Here is an 18,472-nt window from a genome sequence, read left to right as displayed (position 1 = left end):
TTGGCTGTGTGTCTTTAACATGAACTCAGCTTTCATTTTTAGCTAGGATAAGATAACACTCTGTACAATACATAGTAAGCTTAGAGATATGGAGTGACTTTTAGGACCAAGGAAATATTCTTGAACACATAAGATATCACATAGTCAAGTAACAGTAAGAGTAATAATAATTATATCTTTGAAGTTCAGAATACCTCTTATGGGAAAAAAAGTAAAAGTTTACTTGTTCGCTTTAACTAAAATATAATTAGATGTCTCACATGTCTTTCCAACATATCATAAAGTAGAAAGTTAAATGTATCTAGATGTACCATAATGAGCAACATTTTCCACTTAAAGTAATAATGAATCATTTAATTGTTTGAATCAGTAATACCAATCTTGCAGCAACTGGACTTATGATCATTTTTGTTCCTTATTAAGTATCCAGCTTGTGTGTTTATTTATCAATATAATTTCTTTTGTGATATAGTGTGTTTGGTTTTCATCCTTGAGTTTTTACAAAACATAATATGAAGATGCGAGTGTTAGGGGAGATGTGAGTCAAAGAAAAAGATATTTGCCGGTGTGAGTAAAAGAATGCCAGAATTCTTTCTTTGCAAATTGACATCCCATATTTTAATGTTTTATCATTATTCATTGGCTGTTTTTATTTGAGTGACTATATTGCGCTTATTATAGCAAAATACGTGCTTTGAAAAGATAAGTTTAGCAGAAGAGAATTAATTTCTTCCCACATCTTTTAATGTGGCATGGCAGTTTCTAAGATCAAAACACATAACTGAAGGTTATGTTTAATTTCTAAATCAAAGTGTTGTGGGAAGATGATTGAAATTTGAAGATGACTCAGATCCACTTGATATGTGGTTTTGTTCCTACAGAAACCTTATGGGAGACTGCCATTTTCATTTTAGAAAGAACCTAATACTGATGTGATTATAATAGTTTCTCTTTATACTGAAAGTTTTTGTTACCTACTTTGTTCTTAGTCTGCATTTTCTGAAAGAACTTTGAGGGCTTTAATACCATCGGAACCTATTCTACCCAGTCAGTATATGTCTTTTCCTTTTCTTTTTTTTTTTTTTTTTTTGAAAGATGGGTACCAAAGAGTAATCACTTTATTTTACCAACATTGATTTTTGGACAATTTTATTTTTTACCAAAAATATAATATATCCTTTTGGCTCTTTGATTGTATAAAATTCTTGATTTGCCTCGAAGGGTAAATTAAGATTATGTGACCACATCAACTGTGACAGTTTTTCTGAGGCATGATAAATGGTAATTGCAGTATATCGTCTTTACCAGAGTGAACTTGTTGGTTTTCTAATTTTTATTTGTTAAAGCAATCAGGCAAAAATCCTAGAGCTGAAATGGATTTTTCTTAGGTGTTTTAAAAATAGAAATTACAATTTTTGCCCCCATGTCTGGATTTTGCTCATTGTCCCTTATCTGAACCTCTCAAAGGCCTCGCTGTGTGGGGTGTGCAACACAGTACACTCAGCCAGTTCTGCTCAGAGAAGGAAGTGAAGAGTTTTGGTTCCCATTTTACACTTCTGGGACAGTTTAGGGAAGGAAGCACCTTTACACCTTTTATTGTTCGTGGTTGCTGACATCATATCCTTCCCTGACCAGTCTGTGCGTGTTTCCTGCCATTCTGTCAAGACTACTCTGTGTTACTGGGAGGGATTTGTAGGAAGGCTGGAAGGAGGGAGGGAGGAAGGGAGCAAGAAAGAGGGAGGAAGGGAGGGAGTGAGGGAGGGAGAAAGGAGGGGGAGGTGTGTTATCACTCAAGGGAATTTGTTTATAAATGAGAGCCAGTGGGAGAAGGATCTTTAGCATCTGTCCATGGGAAATTTTTCTGTACTGGGGTCTCACAGCACTTTGCCTTCATCTGTCTGCTTATGCTGAACTCAAAGAGAACAGAGAAGCCTGCCATAATGAAGTTCCCCTTTTTAGTAAGCAGCCTGATTTTATTTTCCTTATATTTAGGTAGGCAAACAGAAAAACAATGCAGAAAACTAGGACTCTGTAGAATGTAAATATGGTAGAGCTTTTCTTTTTTCTTTCCTTTTCTTTTCTTTTTTTAAATTACTGATTGTTTCTCTGGAACTCTGTCATTTTCCAAGAATACTTCTTTCCTGAAGTAGCGGCAAGCCTGCTGGAATTATTTTAAGCTTAGGGTTGATTGTATGCATTGAAAGTTTTCAACATAACTTGAAATTCTACTACTTGCAGTTTAGCTGTTCTATTCCTTTCTTCATGTGCATAGCAGACAATGTTACAGATCACTACAGTTATATAATCTCTTCCTCAGCTTCTTGGGGCTTCCTACAAATTAATACTTGGAACCAACCTTACAATATAATTTTTGCATAAAAATCAGGTTAGAGAAGTAATTATGCTAACAAAACAAATACTGAGCTGTTGTTGACCTTCCTCTCTTTGAATTTTTACTGAGAGCCTTGAAATTGGTGATTCATAATCAAATGTTCTAAGCCATATGTTTCATAGCACATTTTACTTAAGGAAAAGTCCCATCATCACCACATATTACTGCACATATATACTTACTGGTATAAAATTTTGCATTGTAGAAATCTTCAAAAGGCAACACTTGAAGAAATACTCATTTTTACAGAAAAAGGAATATTTTAATTTTATTGAAATTTACACTTGCTTCTCTATACATTATCTTGCATATTTCATAAAGGAAACTACATTCAGTGGCATTTTTATCAACTATTGAATATTTATATTTGACATATACATATCAATTTCTTCTAGCAATATACTTTTTTGTCATGTTTTAAGAATTAAAAAAAATCCTTGCTCTGCCCTTTTGAAGAAGCGTCTCTCTGTCAAAGCTGTGAGTACAGGGTGGCTGTTGGACGGAGGAACTCTCCTGAGTCTGGTGCGGCAGGAGCTCTCTCCGTCCCTCAGAGCAGGCTTTTCTCCAGGGGTGTATCTCCACTCGTCTGTCTGGGTATTTGTATTTTGAAAGCAGGATCTGTAGAAGTCTTGCCAGCCTTGTCACCACACTCTAATCTGCTCACCCTGACCTTCCACCTTAAAGTGAATAAGCGCTTAGGCAGGCATAGTCCTGTAAGCCGATAGTGCCTCGGCCTCAGCTAAATGAAAGAAAGGAAATCATCCTATTTGCATTTGCTGTGGATTCATGGGTTGGCGTTTCTGTGATAACGGAAGCCTATGCGTCTCTTTAGGGTCTTGCACATGGATGGGAAATACCATTCTAACTTGCTGCTTGCTTCCAAGGTAAGACTATACAAAACAGAGGGAAGTTGCCCACTTGAGTGATATTTAAGACCATTTCTAAAAATAGGTAAATGGACAGTGGCAACAGTGAATATATGATGCAATTGTGCTTTGTGGATTTTTGTGTTTTAATGTGATTTAATATATCTTAATATAGCTAATTTTTTCATGTGTATTTGTCAAATGTATGTTATTTATATAACTCTCTAAAACTTTTGAGCTACTTCTAACATTTAAAATTACCGCTGGAGTAATAGTTTTTGATGACCACTGTGTGGTCATGATGTTACTCAATACATACATGTACTCTCAGAAGCAGAAGTGAGCTGCAGTTTAATAGAAAGGCATTGGCCAAAAGAGAATTGATGGTTTTAGTATTTAAGCAGCGCTTAATCCACCAGAACTAATTCTATCATAATAACTTCTGCAAAGAGATAATCACAGAAAACTTAAAAATTTTAAAAAATTACTCAAGGTGATGAAGAATTTAAAAATTAAATTAAATCAAAAGAGTGCTGATGATCAGACCAAGTATGTAACACTTTCCTATTCCAATAATCTTGAATTGGAGCCAACTAATCTATTAAATAGCCAGGTTATTGGCTTAGCGTTACATAATACACCTGGGAATTTATCAGGTTGGTTGGCAGACACCAGCTAAAATACACAGGGAAATTCTGGGCGGTGTGCAGAGAAATTGCGCCCTTTGACATGAGACGGTATAGAATAATTGAAGCCGTCGCTGCAAATGAAGAAGCTTTTCTGTTAACTTCCACATTTCACGGCAATTCACTTTTAATCAAATATTTTCAGATGTACTTTAAAACAAAGCAAAGTATATACTTTAATACTGGGCTTAAAATATTAAATTAAATAATACTAGATTCTCTGGGTTTATCATATATTATTGATGATCATTTCTTTAATATTAATTCATGACCAATATTAATATTAAACATTTCTTTAATATTAATTCAGTGTATAATAGCAAGCTTCAATAACTTTGTGTATTGCCCCCTAAAGAGACACAGGTGTTTTTTAAAACATTTAAATTGAGAGCACTGATGTCTTATTATAAAAAATGTAGTTATAAATGGAGTAATATTCTAATTTTTGCACCTTTTTTTTCTTTTCTATGAATGATACTCTTTTTGGATTTTTGTATTGAAGATATAACTTAAGTGCTTTCAAAAGGAAAAGATCTCCTTATAGTGCTTGCTACATAAGATTAAATATCCTATATTCTTTTTATGTTTTCGTAGCAGTGACTTTTTAAAAATAAGATTAAAAGGATTTAGATTTAAATTATTTGACATTTACATCGATCAAATACCACTTTCATAATAGTCCATCCTATTTGCATAACGAGGGACGTTATCACCTCTGCTGTCAAAACATGAGATTGTTTTCCCTTCAGAAATGAATAGGCTGCCCTACTTAGCATAGCCAGGTACATAAAGGTTCATTAACTCTCTGATTTAGGTAATTTTTCACAACAGAAGGGTGAAAATAGTCACTTAATTTTATTAAAAAACATTAAGAATCTCTTTGTAAAAGATATGTTTCAACTGTCGGGCTTTAAATCATAGTTCTCGTCATTTAAATGACCTGTTAAATTACTTATGAAATTATTTTAATTATAAAAACAAACCGATCCTACTTGATGTGCTCCTGCATGTGATATAACATATACTTTTTAGAAGCACTTTATTTCATTCATTTGATTGGCTTACTGCCATGTAGTTGTTTTTTTTAATTAGAGTATGTTCTGTGAAACTGACTTGCTGTTGTTACAGGGGTGTTTTTCTTTTTTGTTTGCAGGAACAAATGCAGGAATCTGGGAACTGAGCAGTGCAAGTGCTGAAGAAGGAGATTTGTTTGGAGGAAGCAGGAAAGAGAGAGAAAAGGAAAGAAAAAATACATAATTTCAGGGACGAGAGAGAGAAGAAAAACGGGGACTATGGGGAGAAAAAAGATTCAGATTACAAGGATTATGGATGAACGTAACAGACAGGTGAGTGGGGTTACCTTTTTGTATCATTATTTATATGGACTATTTATTACATTTTCCCTAGATATGGTAAGGGTCCTGAACTTATAAACATCCATTGAGAAAAGTGTTAGTGAATGAAACGTTCCTAGTTTAAGTACTAATAGTCTCATATATAAAGGGGGGAGAGACCACCTTATCTTTTAGTAATTTAGTTTATACACTTATGATTATTCACTTTTTACTTCAACCTGATTCTAAGTAAGAGCTGTACTTGTGCAATATAAGTAACTTAATAACTAAGAATTAATAATCATAGTGTTGCTACATTATATGCATCATCAAACAAAGATATTCTTATATTCATGGACACAAAGCGTTTTGTGATGATCCATTTAAAAGGTTTATTATAGACTAAATATCCTGAATAAAAATGGCTTTCATTCTATTCACAGACTTTGAAATATATGCAAAATATTTAATATGTCCTGATAACAGCAATAAGCACCCACATAAAATATTAGTAACTTAAAATATATAAACAAGAAGTATTAGTTAATTCATACTACTTTCTTTAAACCCTGATTTTTATAAACTTAGAGGAAGATGATATTAAAATTTTTTCTATAACTCCAGTGATAATATCTGCATGATATAACTAATCTCTTCTAAAGGCATTATACATCCAAAAGTTCTATTCAACAAAGACACGTTATGACAAATACCTGTGATCTGACTACTGTACTTTTTCTTCACACTTGGGGAGAGTGGTAGACAGTGTAAGGAGAGGTGGGTGGATTGTAAGTATTTTGATGTTAAATATCAAATAAGAGTTCCTGGGAGAGAAATGACAGTACTGCCAGATCCCAGCCATTGCAGATGGAGGGACAACCTGTAAGACAGGCATGCTTTGACCAGGGAAGAGAGAAGCTTGCCTGTTCCCTGTTTAAACTCGGGAGAGCTAAGAGGACAGCTTTGAAGATGCCCTACAAGACTGTAATTTCCCTTACATAAAGACAGTCTGTCTTCTGTATTGTCCTTTTCTATTTTCTTGAACTTATGACACTAGAACTGATTCATGGTTTAAAATATACTGCTCACAAAAATTAGGGGATATTTCAAAATGAATATAAAGCTATGAAATGTCCCTTAAGTTTTGTGAGCAGTATATTATATTGTTACAAGTGTAAATTATAATAAATAGACATTGTTATTTATGCTGTCAAATCCAGTATGCTATTAAGAGGTAAAGAAACTTTTTAGATTTTTATGTTTATAATTCAAGATACAAATACTTAAACTATTTTTTTTTTTTTTTCATTTTTCTGAAGCTGGAAACGGGGAGAGACAGTCAGACAGACTCCCGCATGCGCCCGACCGGGATCCACCCGCACGCCCACCAGGGGCTACGCTCTGCCCACCAGGGGGCGATGCTCTGCCCATCCTGGGCGTCGCCATATTGCGACCAGAGCCACTCTAGCGCCTGAGGCAGAGGCCAAAGAGCCATCCCCAGTGCCCGGGCCATCTTTGCTCCAATGGAGCCTTGGCTGCGGGAGGGGAAGAGAGAGACAGAGAGGAAAGCGCGTCGGAGGGGTGGAGAAGTAAATGGGCGCTTCTCCAGTGTGCCCTGGCCGGGAAAAGAACCCGGGTCCTCCGCACGCTAGGCCAACGCTCTACCACTGAGCCAACCGGCCAGGGCTACTTAAACTATTTTTGACTGAAAATTGAGTTAAAGGATGACTAATGCTAAGATTTATACTGTATTTACACAGTATTTTTTTACATATTGTTTATTGGTATATGGGTCAAGCCAAAAAAGCAGTATTTTTTCAATATAAAACCACAGTATTTTTAAATTTGTTTATAGATTGAAATTAAAATTAAAACTGAAATATTGAACATTATGTAACTTGACTGTTTAGAACAGGGGTCGGGAACCTTTTTGGCTGAGAGAGCCATGAACGCCACATATATTAAAATGTAATTCCGTGAGAGCCATACAACCCGTATACGTTAGGCATTATCCAATAAAAATTTGGTGTTGTCCCAGAGGACAGCTGTGATTGGCTCCAGCCACCCGCAACCATGAACATGAGTGGTAGGAAATGAATGGATTGTAATACATGAGAATGTTTTATATTTTAACATTATTATTATTTTTATTAAAGATTTGTCTGTGAGCCAGATGCAGCCATCAAAAGAGCCACATCAGGCTCGCGAGCCATAGGTTCCCAACCCCTGGTTTAGACCCAGTTATTTGTACTAGAATTCATTTTGGGTATAGTCAAAAAGTATATGAATTAGCACCTATACTTTATGAATAATACCAAATAATTTTTAGGTTCATAAAACTCATTGTATCTTCCTTTTGCTTGCAAAGAAAGAAGAAAAGTTTGCAGGTGGAATTCATGAGCTTTCTTTATACTTTATAAAGAAACATAAAACTCATACAGGGATATAGGAATTTTAACACCATACTTTTGAGCTAATAATTGAACATCTTTTCTTAACTTAAATATAGTTGTGTCTACAATTGCTATGACTCTCACCCGTTTTAAAAATCATAATTACTTTAGGAGAAGAAAAATTATTTAATTTAAAAATTATTTAATTTTTCTTAACCCTGAAGACAAATCTCTTCATTTTACTCTACAAAATTTAGGATCTATTTAGTTCTTTTTGTTTTTAAGTCTTAGTAGCTGAATTACAGGGAGTAGGCTCTGTAATTCAACAGTCTTATTAAATAGAATTAGTAACATTGTAAACTGCTATGTTTTAACATGAATTTCAGTGGTTATTTTAGATGCCATTGACAATTTTCAACAGCCATCTTACTTATAAATGTTTGTCATGCATGCGTCTCACATACTCCAAGAGCGGTCATAAGAACCATTGGGGAGAAAGGTTATAAGAGGTAGGTCACTTCTAACAGTCAATACCCACAAATCTGCAATAGTGTGTCACACAAAGTACGGAGGTACCCCACACTGGACTTCCTTTAAACTGTGTGTTCACATGTTGAAAAGAGAAAGGTCACTGCGTGGCCCTTGTTGAAGATTCCTCCACTGTAGACTCCTTAATGGAGCCTCACACGATAGTTCACAGGCACCTTTTCTGAAAAGTAGTAAAAGCCTGCTCTGCCATTACAGGGGTTTATTTGGCAATACAGAGAACAGGGTGTGTTTTTACAGAATAAGAAATACAGGTGTAAAGTGTGAAATGAAATATTGCAGAACTGATGTGATAAGTTGTATATCATTTAGAAGTGAAACTGTTGTAAGACAGAGCAGCTCACAGTTTAAATTGAATTTTGCCCTTATTTTATCTTCTCTAATGGAGTAGGGAACAGCTAAAATTCAGAAACTCCAATTGTACACTTGTAATATAGTTTAAGGGTGGGAAAATATTAACATAGTTTTAAATTTTACAGAGTTTCTAAGAAAACTAGATGGATTTCTTAAGCTAATATGTGAAAATAAAATCTTGAATTCTCAATTTGTTTTACAGAAATTTTCAGATAACTTAATAAAAGAAGCTACAAGTTCCAAGAACTATAGTCCCATTTACAGCTGAATAATTATTTATTTATTAAATCTACAAATATTCAATTGCAGTGTGCCTAACATTACGTATTCAATGATAAACAAGAAGAATCACATCCCACTTATCAACTATTGCAAAAGTCAGCCAACTTTCTCTGTAAAGGGCCAGATAGCAGATGTTTTTGGTGACCCATGCTCAGCCCTACCCCAGCGCTTAAAGCAGCCATGGACAGGTGCAGGTGACTAAATGAGCCTGTGTTTAGTAAAACTCGACAGACGAAAGGAAGGTGGGGCAGGAGACAGGCTCGGTTTGGCCTGTAATTTGCAGTCATAGTTTATGGATCTCTGACCTAGTGGGATTAATCAGCCAGGAAATACATTAATATAGAACAAAATTTTTGTTCATATGTGCTATGAATGAAATGATCAAAGTGCTATGAAGGAATAGCAGGAGATGCTTTATTTAGATGGGGTCAGAGACATGCCTCTGAAGATGGGGGCGTTAAGACTGTCAGAGCCCAGCAGGTGACAGCGTTCCAGAGGGAACAGGATTTGCAAAGCTTCTTGAAAAAAGAAAGAGTTTTCTCAGAAACCCTCGTGGAACTTGACCCTCGTGTGTATAACTTTAGAGAGATAAGTGAAAAAATTGAATTCTAGTCAGAGCCCAAATCATGCAAAGCTTTGAAGTCAGTTAATACTAAGAGGTGGCCAAGGTTTGAGCCCAAATCTTTCAGATTAAAACACAAAATACATAATTTTCTCAACTAAATCTTACTCCCTCCTATATAGTATAATGGCTAAGAGCATAGTATTAGGTCATAGCTTTTCCCAAGTACATCATACTGCACCCAGTCTAGTATAATGGTAATGAGCACAGTTGTAGAGACACACACACACCTAGTTCTGGTACCAGTTGTGCCACCTACCTAGCTGTATGGCCCTCTAGCAAGTAACTTAACATCTTTGAGTCTCATCAGTTCCCTCATCAGTAATAGAGTGAAAATTTAAAAAATAGCACCACCAGACCTGTGGTGGCACAGTGGATAAAACATCCACCTGGAATGCTGAGGTCTCAGTTCAAAACCCTGGCCTTCGAGGCCCCATTGGAGCAAAAATGGCCCGAGTGCTGGGGATGGCTCCTTGGCCTCTGCCCCAGGCGCTAGAGTGGCTCTGGTCGCAACAGAGCGACGCCCCGGAGGGGCAGAGCATTGCCCCCTGGTGGGCAGAGCGTTGCCCCTTGGTGGGCGTGCCAGGTGGATCCCGGTCGGGCACATGCGGGAGTCTGACTGTCTCTCCCCGTTTCCAGCTTCAGAAAAATACAAAAAAAAACCCAAAAAACAAACAAACAAACAAAAAAACCCTGGCCTTGCCTGGTCAAGGCACATAAAGGAAACCATTATTGAGTTGATGCTTCCTGCTTCTCTTCTTTCTTTACTCTCTCTCTCTCTCTCTCTCTCTCTCTCTTTCTCTCTCTCCTCTCTCTAAAAATCAATAAATAAAATCTAAAACAAATTTTTAAAAAGCTAAAAAAAATAAAAAGTACCTACCCCGTTAGGTCATTGAGATAATTAAAATAAGGAATAAAAGTAAAGCACCTAACATTTAATAAATGCTTAATAAATTTCCATATTAAGCTATTTCTACTAAGACTCATGCTCTTGGCTCTGGCTGGTTGGCTCAGCAGTAGAGCGTTGGCCTGGTGTGTGGATGTTCCAGGTTCAATTCCTGGTCAGGGCGCATAAAAGAAGCACTCATCTGTTTCTTCACCCCTCCACCTCTCGCTTTTCTCCCTCTCCCCCTCCCCCCTCTCTCTTCTCCTCGCAGCCAAGGCTCAATTGGAGCGAGTTGGCCCGGGCACTGAGGATGGCTCCATGGCCTCTGCCTCAGGCGCTAAGAAGAGCTCAGTTACTGAGCAATAGAGCAACACCACAGATGGGCAAAGCAACGCCCCCTAGTGGGCTTGCCAGGTTGATCCCAGTCCAGGGCATGCGCAAGTCTGTCTCTGCCTCCTCTCCTCTCACTGAATAATAATTAAAAAAAAAAAAAGGCTCATGCTCTTTGAACCATGTTATAATTAATATGATTTACATTAAGACAACTCCTGCTCTGTATAGTACACTAAAATATGGTGCCTGAACCTTCGTTGCACCAGGGTTTTTATCCTGTAAAAGTATCAGGGAGCTGGAAGGAAAGTGGAACAGAGTAGAGCAGGAGTGCAGAGGAGTCTTTGAAAGCTAAAGGGGTGAGAGAATCATTTCAGAGAACTGGCTGATGGAAGATGAGGCTGGTGGATGGAAAGAGAATCGCAGAGCATTTGCAGAGCCAGGCTTGTGACAAGGATGGGGAGAAGCAGTGTCCTAAGTTCTACACTGTGGGCCTTATTTTCAAATGCATGTTACTAACCAAATTATTTCGAACTACTGATCACTGTTTTTATCACTTCCAACTTCCAGCTTATTCTAACCCGACCGTTTCAGTCTCTCCATCTGCACTTTCTGTTTTTGTACATTAGGCACCTTCACCAATTAGGCAGTCATCTTTTCTTCCTTCACACAGTATCAGTTTTTTACTGTTCTCTGAAACAACCAGATTTTTAAATGAGTTTTGAAAAATATACCTAGAAACCTGTGATATCTGTTGTACCAGGAAGAAAGACATAAAAATCAGACATACTTAACTTAAACCTGTTTACTTATACATTTGTATTTAAACTTTTTAGTTTTCCTATTTTGAAAGCATAGGAGAGGTAAACCCAAATTTATTTGTGTGACATCTTATAAAAAGACATTTAAATAACTAAAGGGGGAAAATATTTAACAAATAACACAGTTAAATTCTACTGTAGTAATTTTAAGGGAAAAAATCCAATGTCTTAAGTTCTTTTCCATCATATCTGACACACTAATAGTTTTTGCCAGCTAACAAAATTTTATATATTGTAGTTATCAGTGCAATAACTGGAGCACAAATTAAAGACAATTAGCAACATTCTCCTGTTGATAGAACAGCAGATCCCCTTATCACTTAAAAGAATCCAGAGTTCATAGCTGTTAAAATTTTTTACTTTTTCTATTGAGATTTTATCAAATGACTCTCTTTCAAAAAGAACAAGTTTTCTCCTTCCTCCTGTTTGCTACTAGTTTAGGTTTTTCTTAGAATATTAGCTAAAATTTCAATGGAATTTTAACCGTACCATTCTATTCCTTCATGGTGCTAATCCATAATAGCAGTATATAAAAGGGCTAATTACAGATCTATTACAACCTACTAACCTAATAGAACATTTGTTGAAATTAATATAGATTCACTCTTTAAATGTGAGGAACTGGACATTTTAGAAATACAAATAAATTGCTTCAAGAAAATAACTGATGAATCGTGAACCATGAGTTGAAGGAATAGAATAATCTAGTCACAGTGTTCTTTTGTCATCTCCCCAGATAAAACTTCCAGACTTGTCAGTTGCTTGTATTCATATCAAGCAAGTGTATATTGAAAGAAAATTATGCTTTAAATACTATAGTAAAGCTATTCGTATTAGGTTATGAATATCTGGAACCTCATTTCAGATCAAGTGACTAGAAAGTTCAGTCACTGCCAAAGTGTTGATTTTTCTACCTCTTAATCCAAAATAAACCTGCAAATACCTCATAATGAAGATTTTGTCTTTTTCCCCTCAGCATCATTTATAAATAGTATTGAAATTTTATTAAACTTATTTTATTTGAATGAAATTAGCATGTATCACAGTAATATATTAGGACATAGTTATACATCTCAGAATTGAATTATAGGGTATATTGATGTATCATGTGGATGCCTTCTTAAAAATTCTCCATTCATTATAAGTGAAACCATTCTTTCATTAATCTTAAAATCACTAAGAAGAAAGTTTTTGTTGAAATTACTGGTGATTGAAAATACTGAAAAAAAAAAAGCTAAACTATACTTTCAAGAATTTTCATACACAAGAAAGCAGTAGCCAGAGTGTTCAGATGTCTGTTGAACAGCCATGTTTTCAGGCTATTCATTTATATTGTAATTTTAGCAATTTGAAAACCGTTCACAAATGGTCTGTCTCCCTCCTGTACAGTTGAACCGTAATGAAGTATACCACACACTTTTGCATCCCATAGGTGTGGGACGTTTTATATTTATGCAGCTAGATCTACTCCTTTACTGCAGAAAAGGTATTATCTCAACAGTGGTGAAATTCACTCAGCTTTACTTTGTAGAAAATCCAAGAGAGGCCAGAATGTTTGCAAGGAAAAAGAAGCTGTTCATCTAGAATGCTATCACTGGATTTAAGAAATAAGCTCCCTTTAAACTTGAGGGCTTCAAGACTTTTTGCTGTTTCAGTCTAATTTGTGAATATCATAAATTTCCATTTAGAACTGTAATTTTTAAAAGTCCTGATGTTTGGGTTTATTGTATCTTAATCATTTTGTGTACAAAGTTGATATTGAATGGGACCTTCCACTTCTGCAAATGCATGCACACACCTTGTTTGCTACAGTTCACCTTTTGCTTTGCAAATGCACAAACTCTGTGTGACATTGTATTACCGAGAAACCAACACTAAAAATATTAACATTATAAATAGACCACATAAACCAAAAGGTTTCTTCCAAACTGTAGATTAAAGAACATGTTGCTGATTGTTTCAAAAGCCATGTCCTTTGCAGTCTAGACTTATTTTAACATTGTAATTTATTCATTTAAAATGAGCTCTTTCAAAATTTATTATGGTGAAAGTATTTTTAAAATTTACATCCCAACATACCCTTATTGAAAACAATTGGGAGCACCCCCCACCCCAGATTAATGACTGGTTTAAAAAAAAAACAACCACATAATTAAATTGAACTAAACGAAATTCCATATTATGGATATATATTTGCATTTCTTTGAAATATGTTGGACCACTTATAAGAATAAGAGAACCACTCTAAATGTTTGGAAATTTGACTTTTAATTTTAAGTTGGAACAATTTAAGAAATCACTAACATTTAAATAATATTTCAACAAATGTAACTGTTTGAAAACTAAAACCGAGACAACCTCCTGCCTTCTGTCTTGCAAGGATTGATTTGGAAGGCCCTGAGGGAGAAAATATTGGAGTTAGGAGGTAAACCTGAAGCCATTGTGGAAAGGAAGAAGTTACACTCTTCCTGTTATGACAGGAAATGTAGACAAATGTGCTTCCTGAGCATTTGCTCAGCAGGGAATGAAGTAGTCTTTGACCTTTACCTTAGGTACATTTTGGCTTTGTTAAACTAGTAAACATGTTTTTGCCCCCCAAATATGAAAATAGTTTATTTGATTCTTCTCAGACTCATTATATATTTTATGTATATGAAGTATAGAGAAATACAGATATTTATTTTATGACTGTATTTAAAGATTGGCTTTAGAATATAAATCAGCCCTTTGTCAAACCAAGCAGAACTGAACAGCCCATAAAAATTTTTAAAAATATATTATGCTCTGTAGTCTTCTCATTTTAAAATCCAAAGCATTCTTAGGCTTAAAAATGGACCACAATAAAATCTTTTAAATCCTGGTAAGTTTAATAATTGTAGATTATTCTCCTTCCTTTGCCTCATCTAGACAAATATATCAGAAATCAGCTATCACAAATTTTTTAATCCAGACTATGCGTTTGTTAATAAACACGCAAGTTTATTAATATGCATTCAATTACTTAATTGTACTCTAACCTATTTTTTTTTAATAGTATGCAGTGCTTAAGATTTACAGTTTTATTTTGGTGTTTGGGATATTGAGCTAGGATGAGGGGTTGGTAGAGTTTTGAATTCCATACTCTAAGCCCCTTATTTTAATCCTTTTATCTTGTTCAGAATTTCAAGAACTACTGCCCCAAAACCCCTTTGGAAATCCGTTCATTGCAGCAAAACCCTGCTCAATTTGCTTGAGGCTGACAAGGACAATAGTCTTCTTTGCAGCCCGAATACACTGCTGTCTCATCCTCGCAAGTTATGCTGGAGGGTTACAAGCACATGGTAGCAGTCTGCTTAAAAGAGTCCCTCACTGCTCTTTAAAGAGCCTTTCATTTACGAAGGCAGGCCGCATCATTGTATAAAGGAGCGCTTGTCTAGAACACAGGTCTGCAGTGGCACTACTTCCTCCCACCGAGAGTGATCATCAAGCCTAGAGCTCACAAGCCTTTCTAATGACAGACTGAATTAAACAAAATAAAATTGAAGAGGAATACTTTGAAACAGTTGTACCATTACTTACTGTCAGGAACAAGCCAGAGGAAGAAAAAGAGCATATAAAAGGGCATTTCCCTTTTTTTCAATTAGAGATGTGCTTGCAGACTCTTGACTCCATCCCTAACCCTTTAAATACATAGGAAGACCTAGTGGCTCTGGATTAGGGAGTGCACTGTGTCTACGAACTGTCCATCTTGTCACTCATTAGTCACTCTGTTTCATTATCTTGGAGGAAATAGGTTATCAGGACCGGGGGTGAGGAGGAGTAGATCTAAAATATTTTCATAGGATGAGGGTTATATTAATCATAACTATTTAAGCCAAAAAAAGTTAAAACCTCAAAACTTTGAAATTTTAATTAGCTGAATATATTAATAGTCAAACAGAATTTTTTTTCTTATCCTTTCGAATTTGTTTTTTTTTTACTTGACAAAACTCCTTTAGATTTATCCACACTTAGATTTTTATCATAACATGCTCCTACATAAAAAGGAAAAATGAAGGTACATAATTGTTTGAAGACAGTCCTATAATTTCTTCGCCCTGTACCCAGCTGTTCTGGGCCCCCAATGCCTGAGCTTGTCCACAGGGAGCCGCCTTCTGTGCCAGCAGATTAACTGGTAATCAAATATTTTCAATTGAATTTATTGGGCTGACAGTGGTTAATAAAACGTGCAGGTTTCAACTCTATAATACATCACCCGGCATGCTGCCTTGTGCTTTTACCATCCAAAGGCAAGTTTCGTGCCACCTTCGTCCCAAACAGATTCAAAAACAAATAAACTGCTATTACTTTATGAGTTAAAGAAATGGGTAAAATGCTCTCTACTCACTGAGCAGACTCATTGAGCCATTGAATTAAAAATAGGCTGAAAGTATTCTGATTGGTGGAGAGATATATTGGGAATCCATAGATAAAATCATCGTTGCTTCCCTTAGGAATTAGTACGCCTGAAGTTGTTTCGAGTTAGAACTCAGTTTTTCTCATTGATGTGGGTAGCTGATGTTTCCAAAAGCCTTTTTTGCTTTCATTTATTGAGAAATCTTTCCTGTACGGTGCAGAAATATCCAGTCAACATGGCAGTAAAGTTCTCCGGAGGTGACTTTATGAATGGGGCCGAGATGAGGAGGGTGAACAGAGGAGGCATGCGCAGTGTGGAGACTCAGTATGAAATGTCCTTTCATTACACAATAGTCAGACTGCTTTCCTTACCTGGTAGAAAAGGATCCAGGAGTCGTCCTCTGTTTTTAGAACTTCTTATTTACATTGCCTGTGTGTAAATCAGAGGCACACCTTTTCCATTCCGGCTGTAAACAGAACTGTATCTGCTACCAACCAAAATGTTTCTTATTTTGTGAAATTTAAATAAACGTCCATAAATATAGGACTAGTGTGTGCCCACTAGTGCATGCATGTGGTTCTCATAGGCATTAGTGGGAATGGCTAGAGGTCTGAGCGAAGAGTTGGCTGCAGGGTCCATACAAAAGGAGCTTTGGTTTATTGTCAGAACTTAGAAACCAACTTCTCAATTTTAGTATTACTGGTATTTTTTTTTTAACTTTAACCTGGAAAACTACCCTTATGTTAATTAATAAGTTATGTATTACACTCTTGTACTCATCAGAATGCTGGCAATTTATTTATTTATTTATTTATTTATTTATTTATTTATTTATTTATTGTGGCAGAGAGAGGGACAGATAGGGACAGACAGACAGACAGGAAGGGAGAGAGATGAGAAACATCAACTCTTCATTGCGGTTCCTTAGTTGTTCATTGATTGATTTCTCCTATGTGCCTTGACTGGGGGGCTACAGCAAACTGAGTGACTTCTTGCTCAAGCCAGCAACCTTGGGCTCAAGCTTGTGAGCCTTGCTCAAACCAGATGAGCCCGCACTCAAGCTGATGACCTCAGGGTCTCAGTCTGACGCTCTATACACTGCGCCACTGCCTGGTCAGGCAGAATGCTGGCAATTCTTAATGGACCTATCCACTGAGCAGTGAATAGTTGACCAGGTCCATGCTATGCTGAAATGCAGTTATCTAAAGGAAGGAAAGAATGATGACTTTTTTGTGTGTGAAGAAGGTTCTATTGCTAGTTTATCCAGTGACTAGTTTTATGACCTTGAATAAAGCAATTCATATGTTTGTTTACAGCACCATCTGAGAAATGGGGATGATAAGCAATGCCAAATAACTTCAAAGAGACACTGTCGAATGTAGTGAGATAAGTTATTACAAAGTCTTTGAACTTCTTAGAAAAAACTCACCAAATGCTGTCAACACTGTTATCTAAAAACAATTATAAGAAATATGATATGCCCCAATTTCACCAGCAAACTCACACAAAATTTGACCCAGTCTAGTTTTTTTTCTATACTGTTTTACCAGATGTACGTTTTTACTATATGTTAGTAAGACAAAAAAAAAAAAAGAAGGAGGAGGAGGAGGAGAAGAAAAAGAAAAATAACTATGTGAAATTTGCTTCTCTCAGGGGCAAATTTACTATTAACATAGTTTGAGCATGCAAAGAAATTTTTAGCCATTCATTTTGGATTGCAAAAAATGCATAATTTTCTATCCATCAATCCATGCCTTCATTCATTCAACTAATATTTAGCCAAGTATTGTTCTGTGACTTCGGGTTACAAGATCAGACAGGAGATGTTCTGAGCTTTCAAAGAAAGCTCAAGACCTACTTGAGAGAACTCTGATCTAGACATAATGTAACACAAATTGGCAGGTCCTAGGACAGGGGTCCCCAAACTTTTTACACAGGGGGCCAGTTCACTGTCCCTCAGACTGTTGGAGGGCCGGACTATAAAAAAAAAAAACTATGAACAAATCCCTATGCACACTGCACATATCTTATTTTAAAGTAAAAAAACGGGAACAAATACAATATTTAAAATAAAAGAACAAGTAAATTTCAATCAACAAACTGACCAATATTTCAATGGGAACTATACTCCTCTCACTGACCACCAATGAAAGAGGTGCCCCTTCCGGAAGTGTGGCGGGGGCCGGATAAATGGCCTCAGGGGGCCACACACGTAGTTTGGGGACCCCTGTCCTAGGAGAACAGTATGTAACAAGAAGCGATTGAGTCTGACGAATCGGAGAATACTACCTACCTTGTACAGTGTTTCACTATCAACAGGTCACTTAAACTTATATTATGTCCCTTAGTTTAAGTCTCATAACAACTCTATAAGATGCCTATTATTACCTCCTATTTACTGGTGAAGAAAAGGAATTCAGATCAGTTAATACCCAAGAGCACAGATTTGATTTCCAATTCTCATGTTTTTGCTTCTATACCCAACTGTCTCCATAATGACATAAATACTGCTTCTTTAAGTTTCCTATTTTATCAGTTTGGACAGTTTTTCTGTGCATTTTCAGCACATTTGCATAACTTAACAT

The 18,472-nt window shown here is 36.2% G+C and overlaps 1 protein-coding gene across 14 annotated transcripts in view; it reads left to right on the top strand.

Moving 5' to 3' along the window:
* The window catches only part of MEF2C (myocyte enhancer factor 2C), a 168,233-nt gene that overhangs the window by 69,976 nt on the left and 79,785 nt on the right, over positions 1–18,472 (top strand). For 9 of the 14 annotated variants that reach the window (XM_066381816.1, XM_066381811.1, XM_066381818.1 and 6 more), the window contains 2 exons: positions 3,225–3,276; positions 5,098–5,290. In XM_066381816.1, the coding sequence (XP_066237913.1) occupies positions 5,237–5,290 (54 nt within the window). In that variant the 5' untranslated portion in view covers positions 3,225–3,276; positions 5,098–5,236. Of the gene's footprint in view, positions 1–1,826; positions 1,959–3,224; positions 3,277–5,097; positions 5,291–18,472 lie in introns of those variants that run through there. The other 5 variants (XM_066381810.1, XM_066381812.1, XM_066381822.1 and 2 more) reach the window with 2 other exon arrangements.

This window comes from Saccopteryx leptura, chromosome 4 (genome assembly GCF_036850995.1).
Source record: "Saccopteryx leptura isolate mSacLep1 chromosome 4, mSacLep1_pri_phased_curated, whole genome shotgun sequence".
In the NCBI taxonomy this organism is placed as follows: Eukaryota; Metazoa; Chordata; class Mammalia; order Chiroptera; family Emballonuridae; genus Saccopteryx; species Saccopteryx leptura.
The sequence above is the reverse complement of the archived record's forward strand: the minus strand, read 5'-3'. Positions and strand labels throughout refer to the sequence as shown.